Source organism: Natrix helvetica (assembly GCF_964273705.1).
Source record: "Natrix helvetica genome assembly, chromosome: 4".
Classification (NCBI taxonomy): domain Eukaryota; kingdom Metazoa; phylum Chordata; class Lepidosauria; order Squamata; family Natricidae; genus Natrix; species Natrix helvetica.
The window spans coordinates 126,161,550-126,180,744 of record NC_138550.1 but is presented as its reverse complement, the minus strand read 5'-3'; the positions used below and the strand labels follow the sequence as shown (position 1 = coordinate 126,180,744).

Here is a 19,195-nt window from a genome sequence, read left to right as displayed (position 1 = left end):
GTTAGGGATGCAAGGATCTTGTAACTTGACAGCTTTAAGACTTGCGTGCTTCAAATGCCAGAGTTTATTGAAACTAAAAACAGTGTACCATCCTATGTATTTTCGGTTTTAAAAATGTGGCTCATAAATTTCAATCGTGGTTTTGGCGAGATTTGGCTCAGTTGAAAAAAAAGGTTGCCCACCACTGTCTTAACCAGTAGCTCTTCACTGAAATACCTACAAGCATGATTTATTATTTAAAATAAAAGTTAGGCTTGGGTCATTATATTTAGAGAAACAATTTAGATTATAAGATGGCATAGTTTTAACAACAACAAACATTCCAGAAGTGAGATAAGCAGCTATAATATAGACAATAAAACTTATTCTGGTGCATAATTCTCTACATTTCCTTCCCATTTGATACCACTGGACTGGATATGTAACACACAGCAAAATGGTTTTACTGGTGCACATTAAATAAATTATTACATATCAAATGTTCTCAGGAAACACCTTGAAGTATGCTGGTATGCTATCAAATCAATAAAGATTAAGTAGTGGAAAGCATGAAAAGGAGGGTTGCTTCTTCAACTTTGTTAACAATACAGTTCCACTGGTTTCCATTTCATTGTCATTATAAAACTCTGTAATTTTTAAATATATCCTCTATGTTTTCTTATTATTTAGTCCCTTCTTCCTTTTGAGTCATCATCTATTTTCTGTTGTAAGAATGGCCTAGATGTTGGAAAGTCATCTTATTTAGTAAGTAAGTTGCTTTCAAAACTTTTCCATTTGTAAAGAAAGAGTGGGTATACTTTAATTAACAAACACAGCAAAAATCACAGAAAATAAGATTTGGGTCTCTATTCTTATCGCAATTTCCAACTGTCAGATATATCTTTTTAATTTGGGGCTAAAGAATGAGTCTAGAGGTTGAAGAAACTCCCTTTTATTGTGCAATGTTTATGTTTGTATTAGGAGAACAATCTGGATGGTAATGAAAAGTATGAAAAACTAATTATCGGGTGATCCTGCGGGACAGGGCAGTTTGACCATTAAAAAGAAAAGGCAGATTGCTTTCTTACATCTTTTTCAGTTTGCTGCCTAACCAAAAATTTCAAAGTAAGAGATGTTGAGTCTTATAATCATAAATCCTGCTGTTGATTGCTAGGTTAGTTGCTGGTTAATCATATTATCCAGCATTTAATTATGAATGAAAGTACAAACCTGGCATGTGAAATGAGCACCTGGCAAGAGTGCAAAACTAGTTAAAATGGCCTGATCCAGAAACCGTATAAAACTGGATAGTTTCCTCAATCCACTTAGGGAATTTTCTACCTCATCTGTCAACAATACCATCAATACCCTGGTTCATCAATGGGATACAAAACTACTTATTGACAATATTCTTTTTGTCTTTCTCTCTCACCTCTATTGCAGAAACTATCAGCCCTTACTTTTCTAGTGAGCTGAAAGTGATGAACTAGATGGGATATTTGCTGGAGAACAAAGTCAGGACAAATCAAATTGAGTAGGGCCTATCTGAAGTACTCTTTGGATTACTATTCTGTGCAGGAAAAGGGAGCACAGAAGCTTTCTTTTATGCCTTTACGGTATCTTCATAAAATAGCTGCAGCATCTTCATCAAGAACAAAGAAGAAAGGAACATCTAGTGACTTGCCATAAAAAATGTGCATCCTCCTTTATGAACAAAATTGATCAGATTCGTCTCAACTTGGACTCCAATGTTGGAGCATGTCACAAGGACAAAATCTTGGCAACAGTTTGTTCTCTTAGTTAACAAAGAAAACATTTGCACAATTAAGCTTAGGACGCTATTACGAACTTTTATTATGAACTTTAGGATACTATTATGGCCATGTTATATTTAACAGTGCTTATTCACACCTTATTTATATCCTATCCGAACTGTTACAACAGATTCTTCATAGAATTATCTTTAATATGCATTTGAAAGTTGCTATTGGTTTAAACTGGAGAAGCAGTTTAAGCAGGGATATCATGCTTGCACTGAATCATTTGCTGACAATTATTGACTGGATATATATATTGACAATATATTTAATAACATAATGTAATGTATTGTAATGTAATATAATATCTCAATGCCTAAGTGACATCATTTCTGATAAAACTGTCCAATTATTAATATATGTTAGAGGCCCATTTTTCAAATATCTGAATGAGAGTATTCCCTTTTGTTATTTCCAGGCCAAATAACACACTTCCTGAGGAACTGCATTTAACTTCCAATTTTTCAGTATTTAGAAGATATATAGATGCATTTATTTTACAATAAATGAATTTTGCATTTTCAAATCAGTCTTGACTCCTGGTGACAAATCCCTGCAGTTTTCTTGGCAACATTTTGAAAGTAACCTTATATTATGGTCTAAACTTATTTGAAAACATTAAGTGAAGTGGAATCCACCTACAAATTGGTTTCTTAGTGTTAGGATTTTTTTCCCTGTCATTCAGCTGGAATCTGCCTTCCTGTGACTCTGAATTCAAGTCAAAATCATCTTGTCTGACATTCTTTCAAGTACTTGAAGTATACTATTTTAATTTCACTCAGTCTTCTCTTTTCAAGGTTAAACATTCCCAGTTTCTTCACTGTCTTCAGAAAACTTAGTTTTCAGTTCTTTGATCATCTTCACTACCCTTCTTTCTACCTATTTCAGCTTCTCTGAATGCTTTTTAAGTGTGATGCCCACAACTGGAATACTATTTAACACAAAATAAAATAAAGTCAAAATATTACTGTGAAGTTCTTGTGATCTCAGAGATGGTTGTATGTTAGGGTATTTTATCAAGTGCTTTACTGAAACCAAGATGTATTATGTCCATATTAATCCCACTACCTATTAAGAAAGTTTCCCAATGAAAAATTATTTTTTAAAAATAATGCTGTTACTACATTCATTTCAAGGTGATTACAGATCTCCTTGTTTATGATCTGCTCTATGAATCTCAAACTGACTGGTCTGTAGTTTTCTGGGTCCTCCTCCACTTACCCTTTTGAACATAGAGACATTTTCTCTCCTACAAGCATCTTGTTTTTTATACATTGTCTAAGATGTCTCAAAAATAATATGTAAGCACTTGGTGAAACTGTTAGGCAAATCATCCAATCCTAGAGATTTAAATTCATTAAGAGTAAAATAATATTTTTAATCATGCTTTCATTAATCCCAAATTACAATTCTGCTCTAAATTCTGCTCTGCATAATTTACTGCTAGGGGATAAACTTTTTATTTAAAAAATTGATCCAAATAAGAGTTCTTTTTGTTGTAGTAAATGAGGAATGTGTAAAGTAATTCGTTTTTTGTTTTTATTTTGAAGATATATAAACAAGCCTTTTTTAAAAAAACTGTTCTTAGCATCCTTTATTAATCTCAGGGCATTCTGACTTTTAGTATTTGAGATTCTATCTCAGTATCATGTTTTGTTTTCTTAAAACAAAACAAAAAAATTGCTAGCTCACTTTCTCTCAGTGTTCTCATGTTTCAATTTCATCAACAAAGCATTCTGTATTTGTTGATATCTGGTCAAATATACCTTATCTTCTTGCGCTATATCCTTTGAAGGAGAAAGTTAGATACATCAAACTGAGAAAGTTGTCAGTTAAGATGAGCCAGGAATTTTCTGCAAATAACCATGCTTGGCAGAATTTCTCTCTCAACAGATATCAGGGTAATTAAGTTTCCTATCACTATTGCTCCACGCTCTTTGAAAACTCTGTGAATTGCTTTTGGAAGACATTGTTCACATCTTCTTGGTGGGGAGATGAAAATGAACACTAAATTGGTATGGATTTTATTCATTTATCATGTTTTAACAATTCAATGAATAAGGTTTTAAAGAACATTAAATAGAAGATCTTAAGAAATCAACAATATATTAATTTTTATGTTTCTTTGATAACCAGAGAATGATTAAGAATGACTGGCTATTTCAAGTATAAAAGGGATAAGGGGACATATTATATTCTCATATTACAGGGGTGTCCAAACTTGGGAACTTTAAGACTTGTGGACTTCAACTCCCAGAATTCCCCAGCCAGCCATGCTGGCTGGGGAATTCTGGGAGTTGAAGTCCACAAGTCTTAAAGTTCCCATGTTTGGACACCCCTGTCATATTACATGTGATATCCAATTCAAATTGTCTCATTATTTGGGTTTAATAGCCCCTAGTTTGCTAATCAACGAATTATCTCTAATCAACGAATTATTCTTAAAAGTTGGAATAATGATGTGAGACCACATTATTTAGCTTTACTGATTGATTGATTGATTGATTGATTGAGTACCCATTTTACAATCCAAAGCAAACTCTGGGTAGTGTATACATTTATGATCTTGGATTTCAGATTTCTGTTTGCTTTCAATTTGTGCAGAGACTCTTTTCTCTATAAGGGAAAGACTGATAAATATTATTTTAGGTCCTCAGGATTTAATGATATGTTTAAAAGCTAGTCTGTATATTTATATGCAGTATAACATGTTTGCATTAATTTTTTTAATGTCTGCTAGTGTGCATTTATTTCTATTTTGTTACCCTTACCATTTCCACACATAGCATCCTTGAAGAAAACAATACAAGGGGATGAGCTCTTGAATGCTTCCATTACTTCCACATCAATCACACACGATGAGGCAACTGAGACAGGTAGTGTTTTGGGGGTTCCAGAATTGATCTCAGACTCTGTTTGCAATGAGAAATCAGTGACAAATAGCCAAAATTGCCTTTGGTCTGGAGAAGTGCTGCCCATTTCCTAGGGTTGAAAGGAAAATAAATAAATTAATTAAATGTTAAAGTTCAAGAAAAATATTTTCTAACCAGCATAAAATTAAAGACAGATGAAAGAATAAAGAAGCAGATGAAAACTTCAATTTAGCTAGCAGCCTTTTAATCAGAGTACAATCAATGGATCATACAGCACATGCAGCCTACTGAAGTTCAGAGAAAAAAAATTGCCAAACTTTTATGGCACAATTTTATTCTATTTAGAGTGATTTTAAGATAATGGCTGCATATAATTTCTCTTCTTTCCATATCTTACCCTTAATCGCCACCACCCAAGCTCAAAATATTGGCTACAAATTTCTATTCTTTCAGGTGACATATATATTCACTAGCTCTTTTGTTGAAAGCCAGCTGTAAAGTGTGCAAAGGACAATCACATAACCACGAAACATTATGATCATTGTAAATATCTGCTGGTTGTAAAACACCTGAATTTTGATCGTGTGGACTGTAGGGATAGGGCAATAGTCATAAATGCATGGACTGGTCATAAAGTCATTTTTAAGTATACCTCTGAATAGTTGCTAAAGAGGGCAATTGTTCAGTGATGTCTACCTGTAGCAATTCGACACAGCAAACCATTGCAACCCATCTTACTGGTCAAAGTGAAAGTTCCTATAGTGCAGGTATGATTTGCAGCTCTGTGAGCCCCTTTTGCAATTTCCAGAATCAACTCTACTATATGGGTTGAAAGTAAGTATAATTTTGAAGTGAAAAATACCAATAAAACCTGCAAGTTGTAGCTTTTCCCACCTTCTTTTGTTAGTTTTATATCTTGCTTTTCCTCCAAGAATGCAATGCAGCATACATGGTACTCTTTTTTCCAATTTTATCTGAATAACAATTATTTAAAGTAAGTTGGGCTGAATAGTGACTGGTAGTCATCCAGTCAAATTCTATGGCTGAAGATAGATTTGAACATCAATATCACATACTTGTTCCAATTCCCTAAGAAAAATTCTGAGCTTACCCAATTTATCTCATCTTTCCACGCATACAGGTTTCTGACCACTAAAAAGCATTAAGTCCTGTCTCCAACTATGAATAATTCACCCTTAATTAAGGTTAAAATATAAATGTTTTCCTTATATGCATTGTTTTTCAAATAAGTCACTTTGAGGATTTCATAATTATTGAGCAATTCAAACATGCTATACATGAAGTGATACCTTTGACTAGTATTATTTTGAAATTTTAAACAATTATTATGTGTCTGTGTGTTTTTCTTTGAATAAAAAAAAAATACCAGAAGCATTAGTCCTATACTGTGTAATGTGCTCCATTTTCTTGGTAGAAACTCTATAGATATAAACATGGAAGTTTTCTTCCTGGATAAATTTCAACATTTTTCAAGGATGCATACAAACGAAATGATTCATAAAAAGTAGCAGGAGAAACAAAAACATCTATTCTAGCAACATAAATATCCTATTTGGGATAGGAAGATAAATACATTCAACAAAAGATAAAGGTCATCAAAACAGATGATCTCATAATAAAATTGCTTACCTTTTGTAGCTCCTTCTATACCCAAAGGGTTTCAGCTTTGTACTAAGAAACTTACTATTAAATAGTGAATATAAACACTGAAAGGTAGTAATTCTTGAAGATACTGCAGAATTACTTCAGATTAAAATTTTGTTCAACTTTTATCATTTGACATTTTTGTCATTCTTCAAGATTTTGATATAAAATACTTAAGCACACTTTCCTCTCAGAAATCAAAGAAGCATGTATAGATTATACTACTAAAGGTAAGTGGTGTACCAAAAGATATTATAAAATATCTATAAACTTAAAAGTGTTTAAATTGAAATAGTGATGCTGCAGTTGAATTTAAAATAACGACAAGTGAGCATGATCACGATCTCCCTTTTCTTCTCACTACTTCTGTCATAATTCACCCATTTCCACAGAACCAAATGGCTCTTTCCGGGAGCTAAGAGACTGCTATTCGGAGTTCTATTGGCGTGCTCCCAACTCTACAGATACTTCCACTTATAGTAACATCATCATTCGTAGACATAACAATTCAATTAGTCTTAAAATGTCACAGTAACACTTTTTCTATTAACAGATTTCTATGGATACCACATCTCTTCAGAATCAAGAATATTGGAGCTTTCATCTGATATTTGCATTTTATTTTTCAAATAATTGTATATTAATTTTATTTATGGTCTCAAAAAAAAAAAAAAACCCCAGTGGAAAATATGAGTGACAAAAAGTGTTAAAAAACTGCAATGTATAATTATTTCAATCTTGTTTTGCTGCTGTGCTCATTTCAATTGTTAATTGAAAATTGAATTTTAATTATACTTTTTAAAGACATAAAGCAGAAACTCTGGAACACTGAATTGCTAACCTTTAGATTCTGACCAACAAGACTGTCAGCCAGAAAGCAAATAACAATAAGTCATTTTAAAACCATCATCTTCCTGTATGTGTGTCAATTTGTTCTGAACAAAAAGGACAGAACAGACAAACAGCAGCAGGATTGAGTTATGTGACAGTACAATTCCCCGAGTCCAGATGGAATATATTTCCTCATTTTCCTTTCGTACCATAATACTTATTCTGAATAGTAATAATAAAAAGACAATATTTCCATTTCCCAATTCACAGACAGAACTGAGGAATTTTAGTTCCACTAGCTCTCTGGAGGAGTTCTGATTTTAAAAAAAAAGACAAAAGGAGATTTGACTCTTAAACACAAAATGTAGTCAGAAAAGATTATTTTTCCTGGAATGAATTAGTCTGCAAAAGAATTTAAAACTGAACCAAGGTCTTTCCCTCATATTTTATGATATAGTGGATTTGTATGAAGGACACATCCTTGCTAGCAAAGATTGATCTAGTAAACAAGTTCCAGCCCTGACATTTTATTTCTGGAACAATTAACCTAGGTGAGCTCGTTTACATTTTCCTAATTTCTGGACTTCGTTCCCAATAATGGTGTATCTTTTCCCCATTTTGAAGATGCTGATAAAGTAGAACTAAGTGACTACTATAAAATACTACCTACAATTAAATATTTGAGCTAACATTGCCATTCAGTTGTAGAATTCTGAATAAATTTTTAAATTTTTTCGTATTAATTAAAATTAATGCTCACGTGAAACAAAATCACCTGGGATGTTTCTAGTACAAAGGCTATGCTTTTAATTTATAGAAACTGAGAACATAGGATCAGAGAAGCTAAAGACTATAAATCTGAAAGGCTGTACTTCAAATCAACAGCGTTGTTATATAATTCTAGTCCTCCCCTAAACCTGCGGCAACTTTGTGTATGGCCACCTGAGATGGTGGGAAAACAATCCTAATAGGGAGCTCTACTGCTTACAATTAGTGGTGTCCACCAACTGTTTGATGGATTATACTGGGACACAGCAGGGCTTTCAACTGACCAAGACATGTAGCCATGTTTGAACACAGTTAACTTACATTTAAGTGTAAAAGATTCATCAGTTGCCTTATTGAATTAAAATCAATTATTTTCTTAGTCTCCTGCACTAGTTATTCTTGACAGATTTCACCTCTTTTATTGACTATTTAATGTCTATAAAAATGGGGTTAACCTTATCTATCTATCCATCCATCCATCCATCTATCTATTATCTGATTCTGAACTGTCCATCTGCTCTGCATTGGATAGCTTAAAATGAATAAAATTATCAGACAGAAGCATGCATGTTTTATTTGTGCCCAATCATCCCAGAAATTCTGAGAAAGAATACAAGCACATCTTTATAGCTGGATTTCTCATGAAGATCTGATTTAAGGATTGGGATTATGGGTATAAAAAATTTGGAACTAGGAGAATATAACAGAGGTGTGCAAAATTCTGTGGTAGAGCTGTGGAATTTTTATTTCCCTTCAACACATATCGTTTTTTCCTCTGTTGCACTCAAATAGAAAAATCTGAATATTGGTTGGTTACAGGAAATGAAAAACACTGGGGATGACATATAAATTGTCTTAAACATTGCTTTAAATTTTTTAAAAAATGTTTGTTTAAACTCCCTCTACTTTACAATAATGTAAATGTGGAAAAGTCACTGTTGAACAGCCTATTTTTCCTTTTCCTAGGTATAATATCCTATTGGCAAATCTGAAGTTTAGGGATAAAATAGCCATCATGAACATGCTTAGCTGTGGGGACTGAGGATTTCCCAGATGTACAGTTAATTTCAACACAGCTTGCTGGTGTCTTGTATTAAAGGCTTCCAAACATGAAGCAGATGTAACCAGGAGGCATACAAATTATGCGAGAACCCAAAATGTCTGCAGCAATGCTTCAGAAGGCAATTTTCTTTCTTTCTGTTAAAAAAAGCTCACTCAACTATCACTGATTCTGTAACAGCTAAGACAACCATTATTTAACTCACTAAGAAAAATATATTTTATTGCTTAAAAGTAACTGAATGTTTAAGTTGTCTTTTAATGCCAGATAATAGTATTAGATAATAGTAAGTAAAACAAACAAAATTTTACAAGACTTTTAACTCTTAGTGTCTCCCATGTGTAGTTTTAGGGAAGGTTTCATGTTTCATTTTAATGTGATATCCAGTTAAAATCTCTAGAGTGTAATTCAACCAGGTATGTCATATATGTTTTGTTGGAATAATTTGTAGAACTGTGCTGACAAGCAAACTCCAGCAGTGCCCACAAACCCATATAAAATGTTTAGTGAAAGAAAATGTTAGAAATCTTAGGAAAATAGCTTGGAAAGAAGAAGGCAAAAATAAAGAGTTAACCACCTGGATTATAAAGGGCAGAGGGCGTGGCAAATTAAATCTACCTAGATATATTCAGTTTTTACTGCAGTTTCTAGATTTACACACTTAGTCATCTCTCATCTAATTATGTAATATTTTCAACGTACAAATATGCATTTGGTGTCATCTTTGTATCTTTCAGAGTAGTTTCTGGTGAATGCAAAAGTTCCAGTTCAATCAAAATCTTCCTTCTGGTACTGTATACACAAAACTTTTTGTAAGTGGAGTCATTTATATTATGCACTGTCTAAATGAGTAAGATTATTTTAGGTATAGCACATTACTTCTTTAGTATCATAATACTGTTTTTACTTTATTCTTTCATTTTATTATAAATAACTTTTCTAAAATGATTTTTAATTTTAATATGAATCTATTGAAATTATATAATCTAGTAATTTGATTTAATAATTGGACAGACAATATGAAGTAGGACTGGAAGCACCCAAGTTCACATTTGTCCTTATTCATGGGAACCAATTGGGTAACCTTGGGCCAGTTATTTTACCTGAGCCCACTTTATGAGATTGTTATATAAACGCTAATAATAAATAAATAATAAATAAATTGTTGCTCCTGGGATAAAAGGCAAGGAAGTCCGCATATAAACCTTCAGTTTTTAGAGGAAAGACAGAATAACAATCAAACAACTATAATCATGGAAACCCACTAATGAAACTCTTAAGGCTGCATCAGCTTTTACGGAATTGTACCAATAAAGTAGAGTATTTGTAGTTCAGAGTTGAAATGAGGAATGCTTAGTGCTCTCTGAGCTTGGTTGATTTCTTACAGGCATTTCATTACCCAAACTACGTAACATCAGTGTTAGCAGTGCTAGTTTGGGGAATGAACATCTGCCAAAAAAAACAACAACAACCAAGTTCACAGAACACCAAGGATCCCTCATTTAAGAAATTGTGCTGGCCACCTTTTTGAACTGTTGAGCTTATTTGGAATTATGAGAACATGCCAACAATTTTCTTACAAACTATGATAAGGAGAACTGAACTGTTACTGAATAGGACCAATGAACATGTTTGTTTATGATAAAAATAGCAAATAACTTTTGTTTACACACTTTACAAAGAAAGAGCTTTACATAGCAATGAATAGAAGACACATATAATTCATTTACTACTTCAAAACTAAAGAACAATTTCAATGTAGAAAATGGCTCCTATATTTCTAGAGAAGAAATTCTCCTATTAACAAACCCAAAGAATCTTCTAGTACATAAAAGGATTCTCATTTAGACTGACAGCATATTCAGCGGTTTAGTTTTGGACTGGGATAAGAAGAATCGGGTTCAGGAATCTGTTTGACCAAAGTGAATGATTTTGATCTAATCACTTCCTTTTAGCCCAGCCTATCTCACAAGGTTTTGTGCAAATAAAATAAAGGGAGACTCCTATATGTACACTGAGCTCTTAAACCCAGAACATAAATGCAATAATAATTAAAAATAACTGGTTGATACGTATATAAAGGAAGATTATTTACATAAAGACAACAATACCTGCAGTCTTCGATATATGACATATGCCCAAAAACTGCAACGCTGAGGTAAATCACCCATCTGAAAAACAATTAAAATTTGGAATTGAATCCCAAACTATTACTGATTGATTACTTTACGGATTGTAAAACTTTTGAGGAAAAAAAATACCTGGTAAATTTGCTCGAGACTATGAACAGCTGGGGGAAAATATAAATTTGACAATTGTTCTCTTTCATCTACGTCAATGTAATCAGCAGAAGCAGCAAGAATGTAACAGAAACTTGGAGGAAGCTGGTTAGCAGTAACGTGCTGAAAATAATAAAAATAGGTATAGTCATTTAATAAACGGATGCTCCATACTAAATTAATTTATTTGGTGCAGACTAGGGAGCCCTTCTAAATAAGTGACAAGAGACGGTTAGCAGACAACAACTTCTCCAAATATCAATCATCTTTGCAAAATCAGAAATAATATTTCATCTACACTTTCTTCTGAGTATGCACCCACAGATTTATCACACAACGGAATATAGCTAAGCACAAAGCAAGAAATCACGGAAATCGCTTTTGCTATGATAATACTGGCCAAATGGGATTCTAACATTTTCATTTCTTCACATACTTTTTCTGTCATTTAGAATATTAAACATGAGGGTGAAACCAACAACAAATATTTTAAGCTATGTTACTGAGAAGCAAGAATGCTGCCAAACTGAATCTCCAGCAGCAAGAGGATAATTGGGGACATGAATAGTAGAATGTAACATGAAGTTCTCTTTAGCAGTGGCTGGTATGAGATCAAATCTATTTTATTTATTTGAAGATTGTATAAAGCAATATAATGCTAATTATAAATTTAAAGGTCAATAAATATTGAGAGTTATTTCTTGATAATTACTCCAATTACAAAGAAATGGCAATAATGAAAACAGCTTCATCTTCGTATATTCATTTTGTGCACATGGAGTTTCTGAAATATCACAACATTAAAGCTGTGGTTCATGTTCCAAAACAGCATGTACTTCTTTAACATCCTGACTAAAGGAACTCGGGTGCTTTCGCCGTATTTTGTCAATATGCACGCAAATTTGAAATTCATAAACCCCACCTTCAACCATCATTGCTTTACCCAAATTAACTAAGAGATAAGTCAATCATTGAATATACATCCACAGAATTTCCAATGTGAATTAACACAAAACTCAGCAAAGCATAAAAGTGAATATATTTTTAAGTATATTCTTTCACTAGAAGGCATAACACACAAATGCCCCTTGTATCAATGTTTGTGCTTTTTATGTTGCACAAAGCATGATTCCTTACAGGCTGCAGAAGTGGGTGTTGTGCAGATGGGTGGAAGGATTGGAAAGAGCTTTCAAAGAAAGATTGATTTATGAAGCACTTAGTAAATTCACAGAAGGGCCAGAAAAGGGTTTTACTCTATATTAATCCAAATCAGCTTTGGTGGTGAATTTCCCACAACAGTAACCCAGTGAGAATTTTATGCTGGTGAAGGAACATTTCTGGGTTTCTCCTATGCTGTTCAGAATACAGCTAGTATAGAATTAACAATAGGAAGGGAAGCATAGCAAAGACAGAACGACAATTTTGGAAGGACTACACCCACAGGGGCAGGATGGAACCGCTTAAAAGCATATGTCTTCCACTGCTAAGAGAGGAGGAGGACAACCCCTTATTAAGCCTGGTACTTTAACCATTGCACTGAACTCTTCCTCCATTTTGAGAATATTATTTATTTATGAAGGAATTAAAATACAAGGGAAAGCAGGCTATAACTCCTGCCTTAACCCTAACTCCACCTGTTCCATTATTCAAGTCCTGCATGATTCCTACTTTAAATTTTACACAAAGAGCATAAGCATCAACATACATTCATCTGGGGTTTAATATTCTGTGGAGTCCCTCCCAGACTGAAGTTATAATTAAGTAGGAACCTTAAATAATATTTTATTTTTTGTGAGATAAGAGGTGTCAAAGTAAACAGATTTTCCCTTCATTAGATTAAGAGAAGTGGAGAGGATAGAGAGAGGGGAAGAAGTTAGAGGGAAAGGACAGAGGGAGAGGGAGAGGGGGAGACACACACACACACACACACACACACACAGAGACAGATTCAAATTAAGAAGCACAGAAAAATCTCCTTGCATACTGAACACGCATAATCTATGCAACATTGATCTTATCTACTTAAGTAAACAAGACTTAAGTAACAATTAAAATATGGATAGTTCTATGTATTTGAGAAAAAATATTTCAGTGTTAACTACAAGAATATTCTAGTTTGCCTTATTATCATTTTGAATACGTTTTTGTAGCAGGAAATACATCTTCCATGGTAGAATATACCTTAGCTATCTTTCTCTCCAAAACTGTAATAGTTATAAATCAGTACAACGAAAGCTCAAAATCTCATTGAATTATTGTCAAATTTTAAACAACAAACTATGGTATCTTAATTACTGCAATTTGTATACATTTTACTTCATATTTGCTAATCTTCACAGCTAACAGCACCGTTTTAGCATGCATAAAGTATTCTATTATAGAAGTTTATCTTCTTCATATATGGTTCTAGCTCTGATTATATATAAGATTGTGATTAAATAATGATGGTTGATTGAAGAAACTAGAGTATTTGCAGCTGAAAATGCTGCTCTTTGAAGATTTTAAAGTGAACCTAGGTTAAATCAAACTAATTTGGAATTTCATGTAAAAATTTCATTTTTAAGTTCGTTCAGGAATTTCAAATTTTAGGACTCTTTGCTTCTGAATTTAAATACTTTTCCATAAAACGAAGATTATAATATTTTCTGTTGCACATTACCAAATAACGTGGATCAGTAATTGTTGGTGATATTATGTTAAGGGAGGAAAGTACAATGTTTAAAGTGTAATGAGGGAATTGAGAAAATAATTTATTAAGGAAATCTTATTTATATGGTTATTTTGGAAAAAAAACAAGTCTAAAAGTATCTTACTGCTTTATTTCCTTGTCTCTTGCCTGGAACTTGAAGAGGTGATAATGGTGGCCATAGACTGTCAATGAGACTAAAAAGCCCTAGAGTTCTGTCAAAACAAGTAAACAAAGCACAAATATGATAAAATCTATGTATGTACAATAAAAGTGTAATCATTAGAAACATACTATCAAAATATTTTTTGTTGTTTTTGCTGACACTGCATCTGTATTTTAATTATTTTGAATTACAATGGAATCTTGTACTACTACTACCACCGGTAAAATAAATTTCACAATACATTGATATGGAAGCCATTCTAGATGAAGTGGTATGTGTCTATGAGAACCCAATATATCTAGAATTAAAATACAATGCAACAATGACTAAACCTACAATTTAATTATGCAAAACAGAAACAATGTAAATAAGTTGTAAAGGAAGCAGTGGAAGGTGGAAAGCCAATCTGAAAGAAGTTTTACAGAAAATCCAATATAACAAGTGAATGATACGTTTAATATTTTGGGTAAGATGTCGAAGTAAAGATTAGTTTTTCTATATGGTTTTTATTTTCTACAGTGCACATTGAAACCAAATTTGCTAATCTCAGTGCAATTATAACATCTACTGGCAGTAGAAACATTTTTATTTAAACTATTAATTGTGTTTTTAGTTCTTTTCCTATACAAAATGACATGCACAACACAAAACAACACAGAACATTTTACATAATAAAATTTAGTACGCTTTTTGTTCTTTTATCATAATCCCTCGTTAGTCATCTTCTGTTAAACAGCTGTAAAGTATTCAGGTTAACTTTGGGAAGAAAGGTAATCATGAATGAATCAGCACAATAACACGAAAGGATGTCAGGAAACAAAGATACTGCCTTACATAGAATTAATCTAGTTGCTTTAGCAATGACTCTATGGAGCTCTAATCATCCATTCTCAAAAACAGCAGAACAAAAATGAAGTGTACAACAACAGTAAGGGCCAAGGAATATGTTCCATGGCAATAAAACTTTTCAACTTAAGAGCACAGAAATAACAATTGTAACAATTGAGTACAATGTTATTCAAATTCATTAAGTAGGAATGTGCAAGAATTGTTGGGTTTTCTGGTGCCTCTTCACCTTAAGATGCAAAGAACTACTGTGACTTTTCTTACCTTCCCCTGGTGACTCTTCGCAAAATTTTCAGTCTAGAAACACAACAGCATTTTCCTTCCCATTTTTTTCTGTATTGTTCTATCAGTTGTGAAGAGGAACATAGCACTGGAAGCTGTATTTCACTAAATATTCCATAGATGTCCTGAACCAACAGGCATAACCTACAAAGAGTATGTAAATGTCATCTCATTAGCAGCACACTATTTCTATACCTCGATCATCTCGATCATCATTTAAATATATATATATATATATATATATATATATATAGGAGAGAAATTTTGCTTTGATTTTGACTTCCTAAATTCTAATGTTATTAGCAACTGGTAATCAACAGCTTTATTAAGTATTTCAGTTTTTAAAAAGACAACCAAGTACATTAAGATATTTTCAGCAATAATTTACATGAATCTCAGCTATTATGGAGAATGACAAAAGATTTGGGAAATTGTAAAGTACAACACAATGTCACCTGCCTAATTGCCTTTCTGTGGGTGTAAAGTTTAAGAGAAGCAGCAAAAACACAGTAGTAGAGAAATTCTTACTCTGAAAATTCAGTTAAATTGGACATAATACACTAGACAGATCAGTCCCTTATTCAATAGTATCTTCTCATAACTTATTTTGTAGGTTTATGTTCTACTACCAATTTCTTTTTAACATTTACATTAAAGCCACTGAAGAAATAATTTAAGATACCTAACTAAGGTTACCTGCAATGTCATGAATAAGCAGGTAATATGCAAGTGTTACTTATATTGCATGTAAGTCAGGTGAAGCTTAGGGGCAATAAAAATATATTGTTAATATTATCAGTAAGTAGCTAGTCTGGCCATGTTTGATCTGTTATAGGTGAGGCTGCATTTTTCAAAAACATACTAAATTTGGTTGCCACAATAAATGCCTTTCCCCTAGATCCAATTTATCACTAATGGATTCCACCAATGGATGGAAAGTAATGATGAAGGTGAGAGCCAACCTAGAACTAAAGAGAAATTTCCTGACTGTTAGAACAATTAATCAGTGGAACAACTTGCCTCCAGAAATTGTGAATGCTTCAACACTGGAAATGTTTAAGAAGAGATTGGACAACCATGTCTGAAATGATATAGGCTTTCCTGCCTGAACAGGGAGTTGGACTAGAACAGGGATCACCAACCTTTTGGACCTCAGGGATCACTAGGTTTTAAATCCCGCGAGCCATTAATATGATCTTCCTAATGACCAGCTAGATGGATGTGACTAGGTGGTCATGTGCCTGGCCAAAGCGATGTCACTCACGTCAAGGGGCGCTTTGCCAGCCTCTACTGCCCCCCTCCCAGCCACTCACCTCTCCTTAGGCCCCAACAGAGGGAAGACCTGCAGGAGTGCAAGGCTAGGTACCGGCGCCTGGAGGCTCAGCAGGCTGAGATGGTCAGCCAGTTTCAGGCCATGATGCAGTCCCACTGGAACAAGGTCCTCTGGCTCTTTACCACCACCAGCACTTCCCTCCAGCCTTCGCCCAAAGTCCCACACTAGGAGGTCAAAGCAGACCCCAAGTCAGAATTTCTGCCCCCCTCGGACCCACACAAAAAGATCCCAAAGAGCGAGACTCTCTGCAGCAACACAAATGTTCATTGCACGTAACCATCCCAGGGGGCATAGTTTGAGGACCCCTAATTTAGTGCAATATAAAAAATACAATAATTTTTCTGCAGAAATTTTCTCACAGACCACCAGTGGTCCACGGACCACCAGTTGGTGACCACTGGACTTGAAGACAGTCAAGATCCTTCCCTTCTGTTATTCTGTTCTGTTATCAACACAGCTTAGAGCAGAGTCTAGACTACTGCAGACTGAGATGATCTGGTCTCATGTTGGAAATGCATCTTACTTTGAAATATACTTAGAAAAATAATTAGGTGCAAAGTGCAATTATCAAGTCGATTGGCAGAAACTAAATGTGCTGATCAAATTTTTATGGTTGGAAATCTTTCAACTATTTTATTTATATTAAAAATTTAACAGGCTATTTTTTAACCTTTTAAAGGTTTAATATGTTGGTATTCAGGCATCTAAATAGATGAAATGAAATGGCAGCTCATATACAGGTAAGTCCTTCACTTATGACCATCTGCTTAATAATCGTTCAAGGTTACAATGACTTCAGAAAAAGTGATATGCAACCTGTCTTCACAGTTCTGTCATACCACCTGCATATTCACAAGATTGCAATTTGGGTGCTTGGCAACGTAACCATCCCAGGGGGCTTCCAGCTGCAATGTTCTGCAGTCACGTGATCACAATTTAGAAGCTTTCCAGACGGGGGAAAACATCAAATGGGGAAACTGGATTTGCTTACTAACTGCAATGATATTCTTTACGACCCACAGAAGAAATGCCTATAAAACTGGGTCTTATGACTTGATTTACAACTGTGATGACTTGACTACAACTGTACTGATAAACAACAGAAACTATTTTTATCTGCCAATTTTAACTAAGAATTGATTTAAGTGCTCTTCACCTATTGCTTTGTAAATAGTTTTAGTGTCTATAATTCATTAATAATCATTTTTAATTTCTTCTTTTTCTGTGAGATCTTGTAGACAATTTGTAGTGGAGATACTTGAACTCTCATACATAATTCTTATTTAAAATAATTACTACTACTTTAACTGTCATATATCAGTTTCTCCATATGAGTGACCTCTACATATATTGGGACTTTGACTATCAGAATTCCCTCCTACGCAATCCTACAGATGAAATATTTCTCCTCAACCCCCAAAAAGGAAGAAATTTGAATAAATACAAAAACCTGTTGTACAGAATCAATTCATTAATTCTAAGGAACTATTCTTTTTCTCAATTCCCCAAGGAAGGGCTCCAGCACGAATCCGAAAACTCAGAAGACTAAACTTCTGGTCCTGGTAACCAGATCTGATGTTGAAACTTTATCTGCCTTCATTTGTGAAAAAGCGATTTGCTTATAGCTAAACATAAAAAACAGGTGGGAAATTGTCCAGGGGTAAAACTGATCTTCTCCACAATTCCTACTTCAAAACTATATGCAGATGCCCAAACACAAAGAGAGACTGTTAGGTGTGTAGTTACGGAGAATAGATAAAACTGAGGGTGTGAGAAAAGACAGGTAAACAAGATACTCAAGACACATGATTCACTGGGAGGAGCGAAGAAGCAGAGGCTATCTGAGATAAGAAAAATGCCAGATTAAAATATCCCCCCCACCTGATTTTCCTTGTAACAACAAATCTATGTGCCCATTGGCCTATTGGAGGAAATTGTACAAGTGAATCACGGATGGGTTCCTGTCAGTTCTAACCTCTTCTATAGAAGAGGTTCTACAAATCTACAGTCCTGTTTAGAACCGCTTCCAGCTCCCTCCCCCCGCCCATCCGCACATCATCAAGATGAAGAGTGAGAGGAGGAATTCTGGGAGTTGAAGTCCACAAGTCTTAAAGCTGTCAAGTTTGAACACCCCCGGGTTTTTTTTTTCTAAAGGGTTACGGATGCAAGGGTTTTGTAACTTGACAGCTTTAAGACTTGCACACTTCAATGCCAGAGTTCCTGAGCCAACATGACTGGAGGAGGAATTCTGGGAGTTGAAGTCCACAAGTCTTAAAGCTGTCAAGTTTAAACACCCCTGGGTTTTTTTTTCTAAAGAGCTAGGGGTGCAAGGGTCTTGCAACTTGACAGCTTTAAGACTTGCGTGCTTCAAATGCCAGAGTTTCTGAGCCAACTTTTTAGTTGCTAAGCAAGAGCGTTGTTAAGTGAGTTTCACCACATTTTACAAGTTGACCATGCCCACCCAGTCACATGGCTGGCAAGCCACAACCACCCAGTCACATGGCAGGCAAGCCACTCCCACAAAGCAGGCCACACCTACAGAAGAGGTTCTAAAAATTTTGAAACCCACCACTGAAGTGAATGCTTGAAGAAAACAATAAATAAACCCTT

At 34.2% G+C, this 19,195-nt stretch overlaps 1 protein-coding gene across 4 annotated transcripts in view; it reads right to left on the bottom strand.

Moving 5' to 3' along the window:
- SPIDR (scaffold protein involved in DNA repair) overlaps positions 1-19,195 on the bottom strand; it is a 178,006-nt gene that overhangs the window by 14,501 nt on the left and 144,310 nt on the right. For all 4 annotated transcript variants that reach the window (XR_014175424.1, XM_081953424.1, XM_081953425.1 and 1 more), the window contains 5 exons: positions 15,235-15,396; positions 14,086-14,173; positions 11,255-11,395; positions 11,105-11,164; positions 4,568-4,778 (listed from right to left, as the gene is read on the bottom strand). Coding sequence is in view for 3 of the 4 variants with exons in the window: in XM_081953424.1 (XP_081809550.1) it covers positions 4,568-4,778; positions 11,105-11,164; positions 11,255-11,395; positions 14,086-14,173; positions 15,235-15,396 (662 nt within the window). In the remaining variant the exon portion in view is untranslated. The remainder of the gene's footprint in view (positions 1-4,567; positions 4,779-11,104; positions 11,165-11,254; positions 11,396-14,085; positions 14,174-15,234; positions 15,397-19,195) is intronic.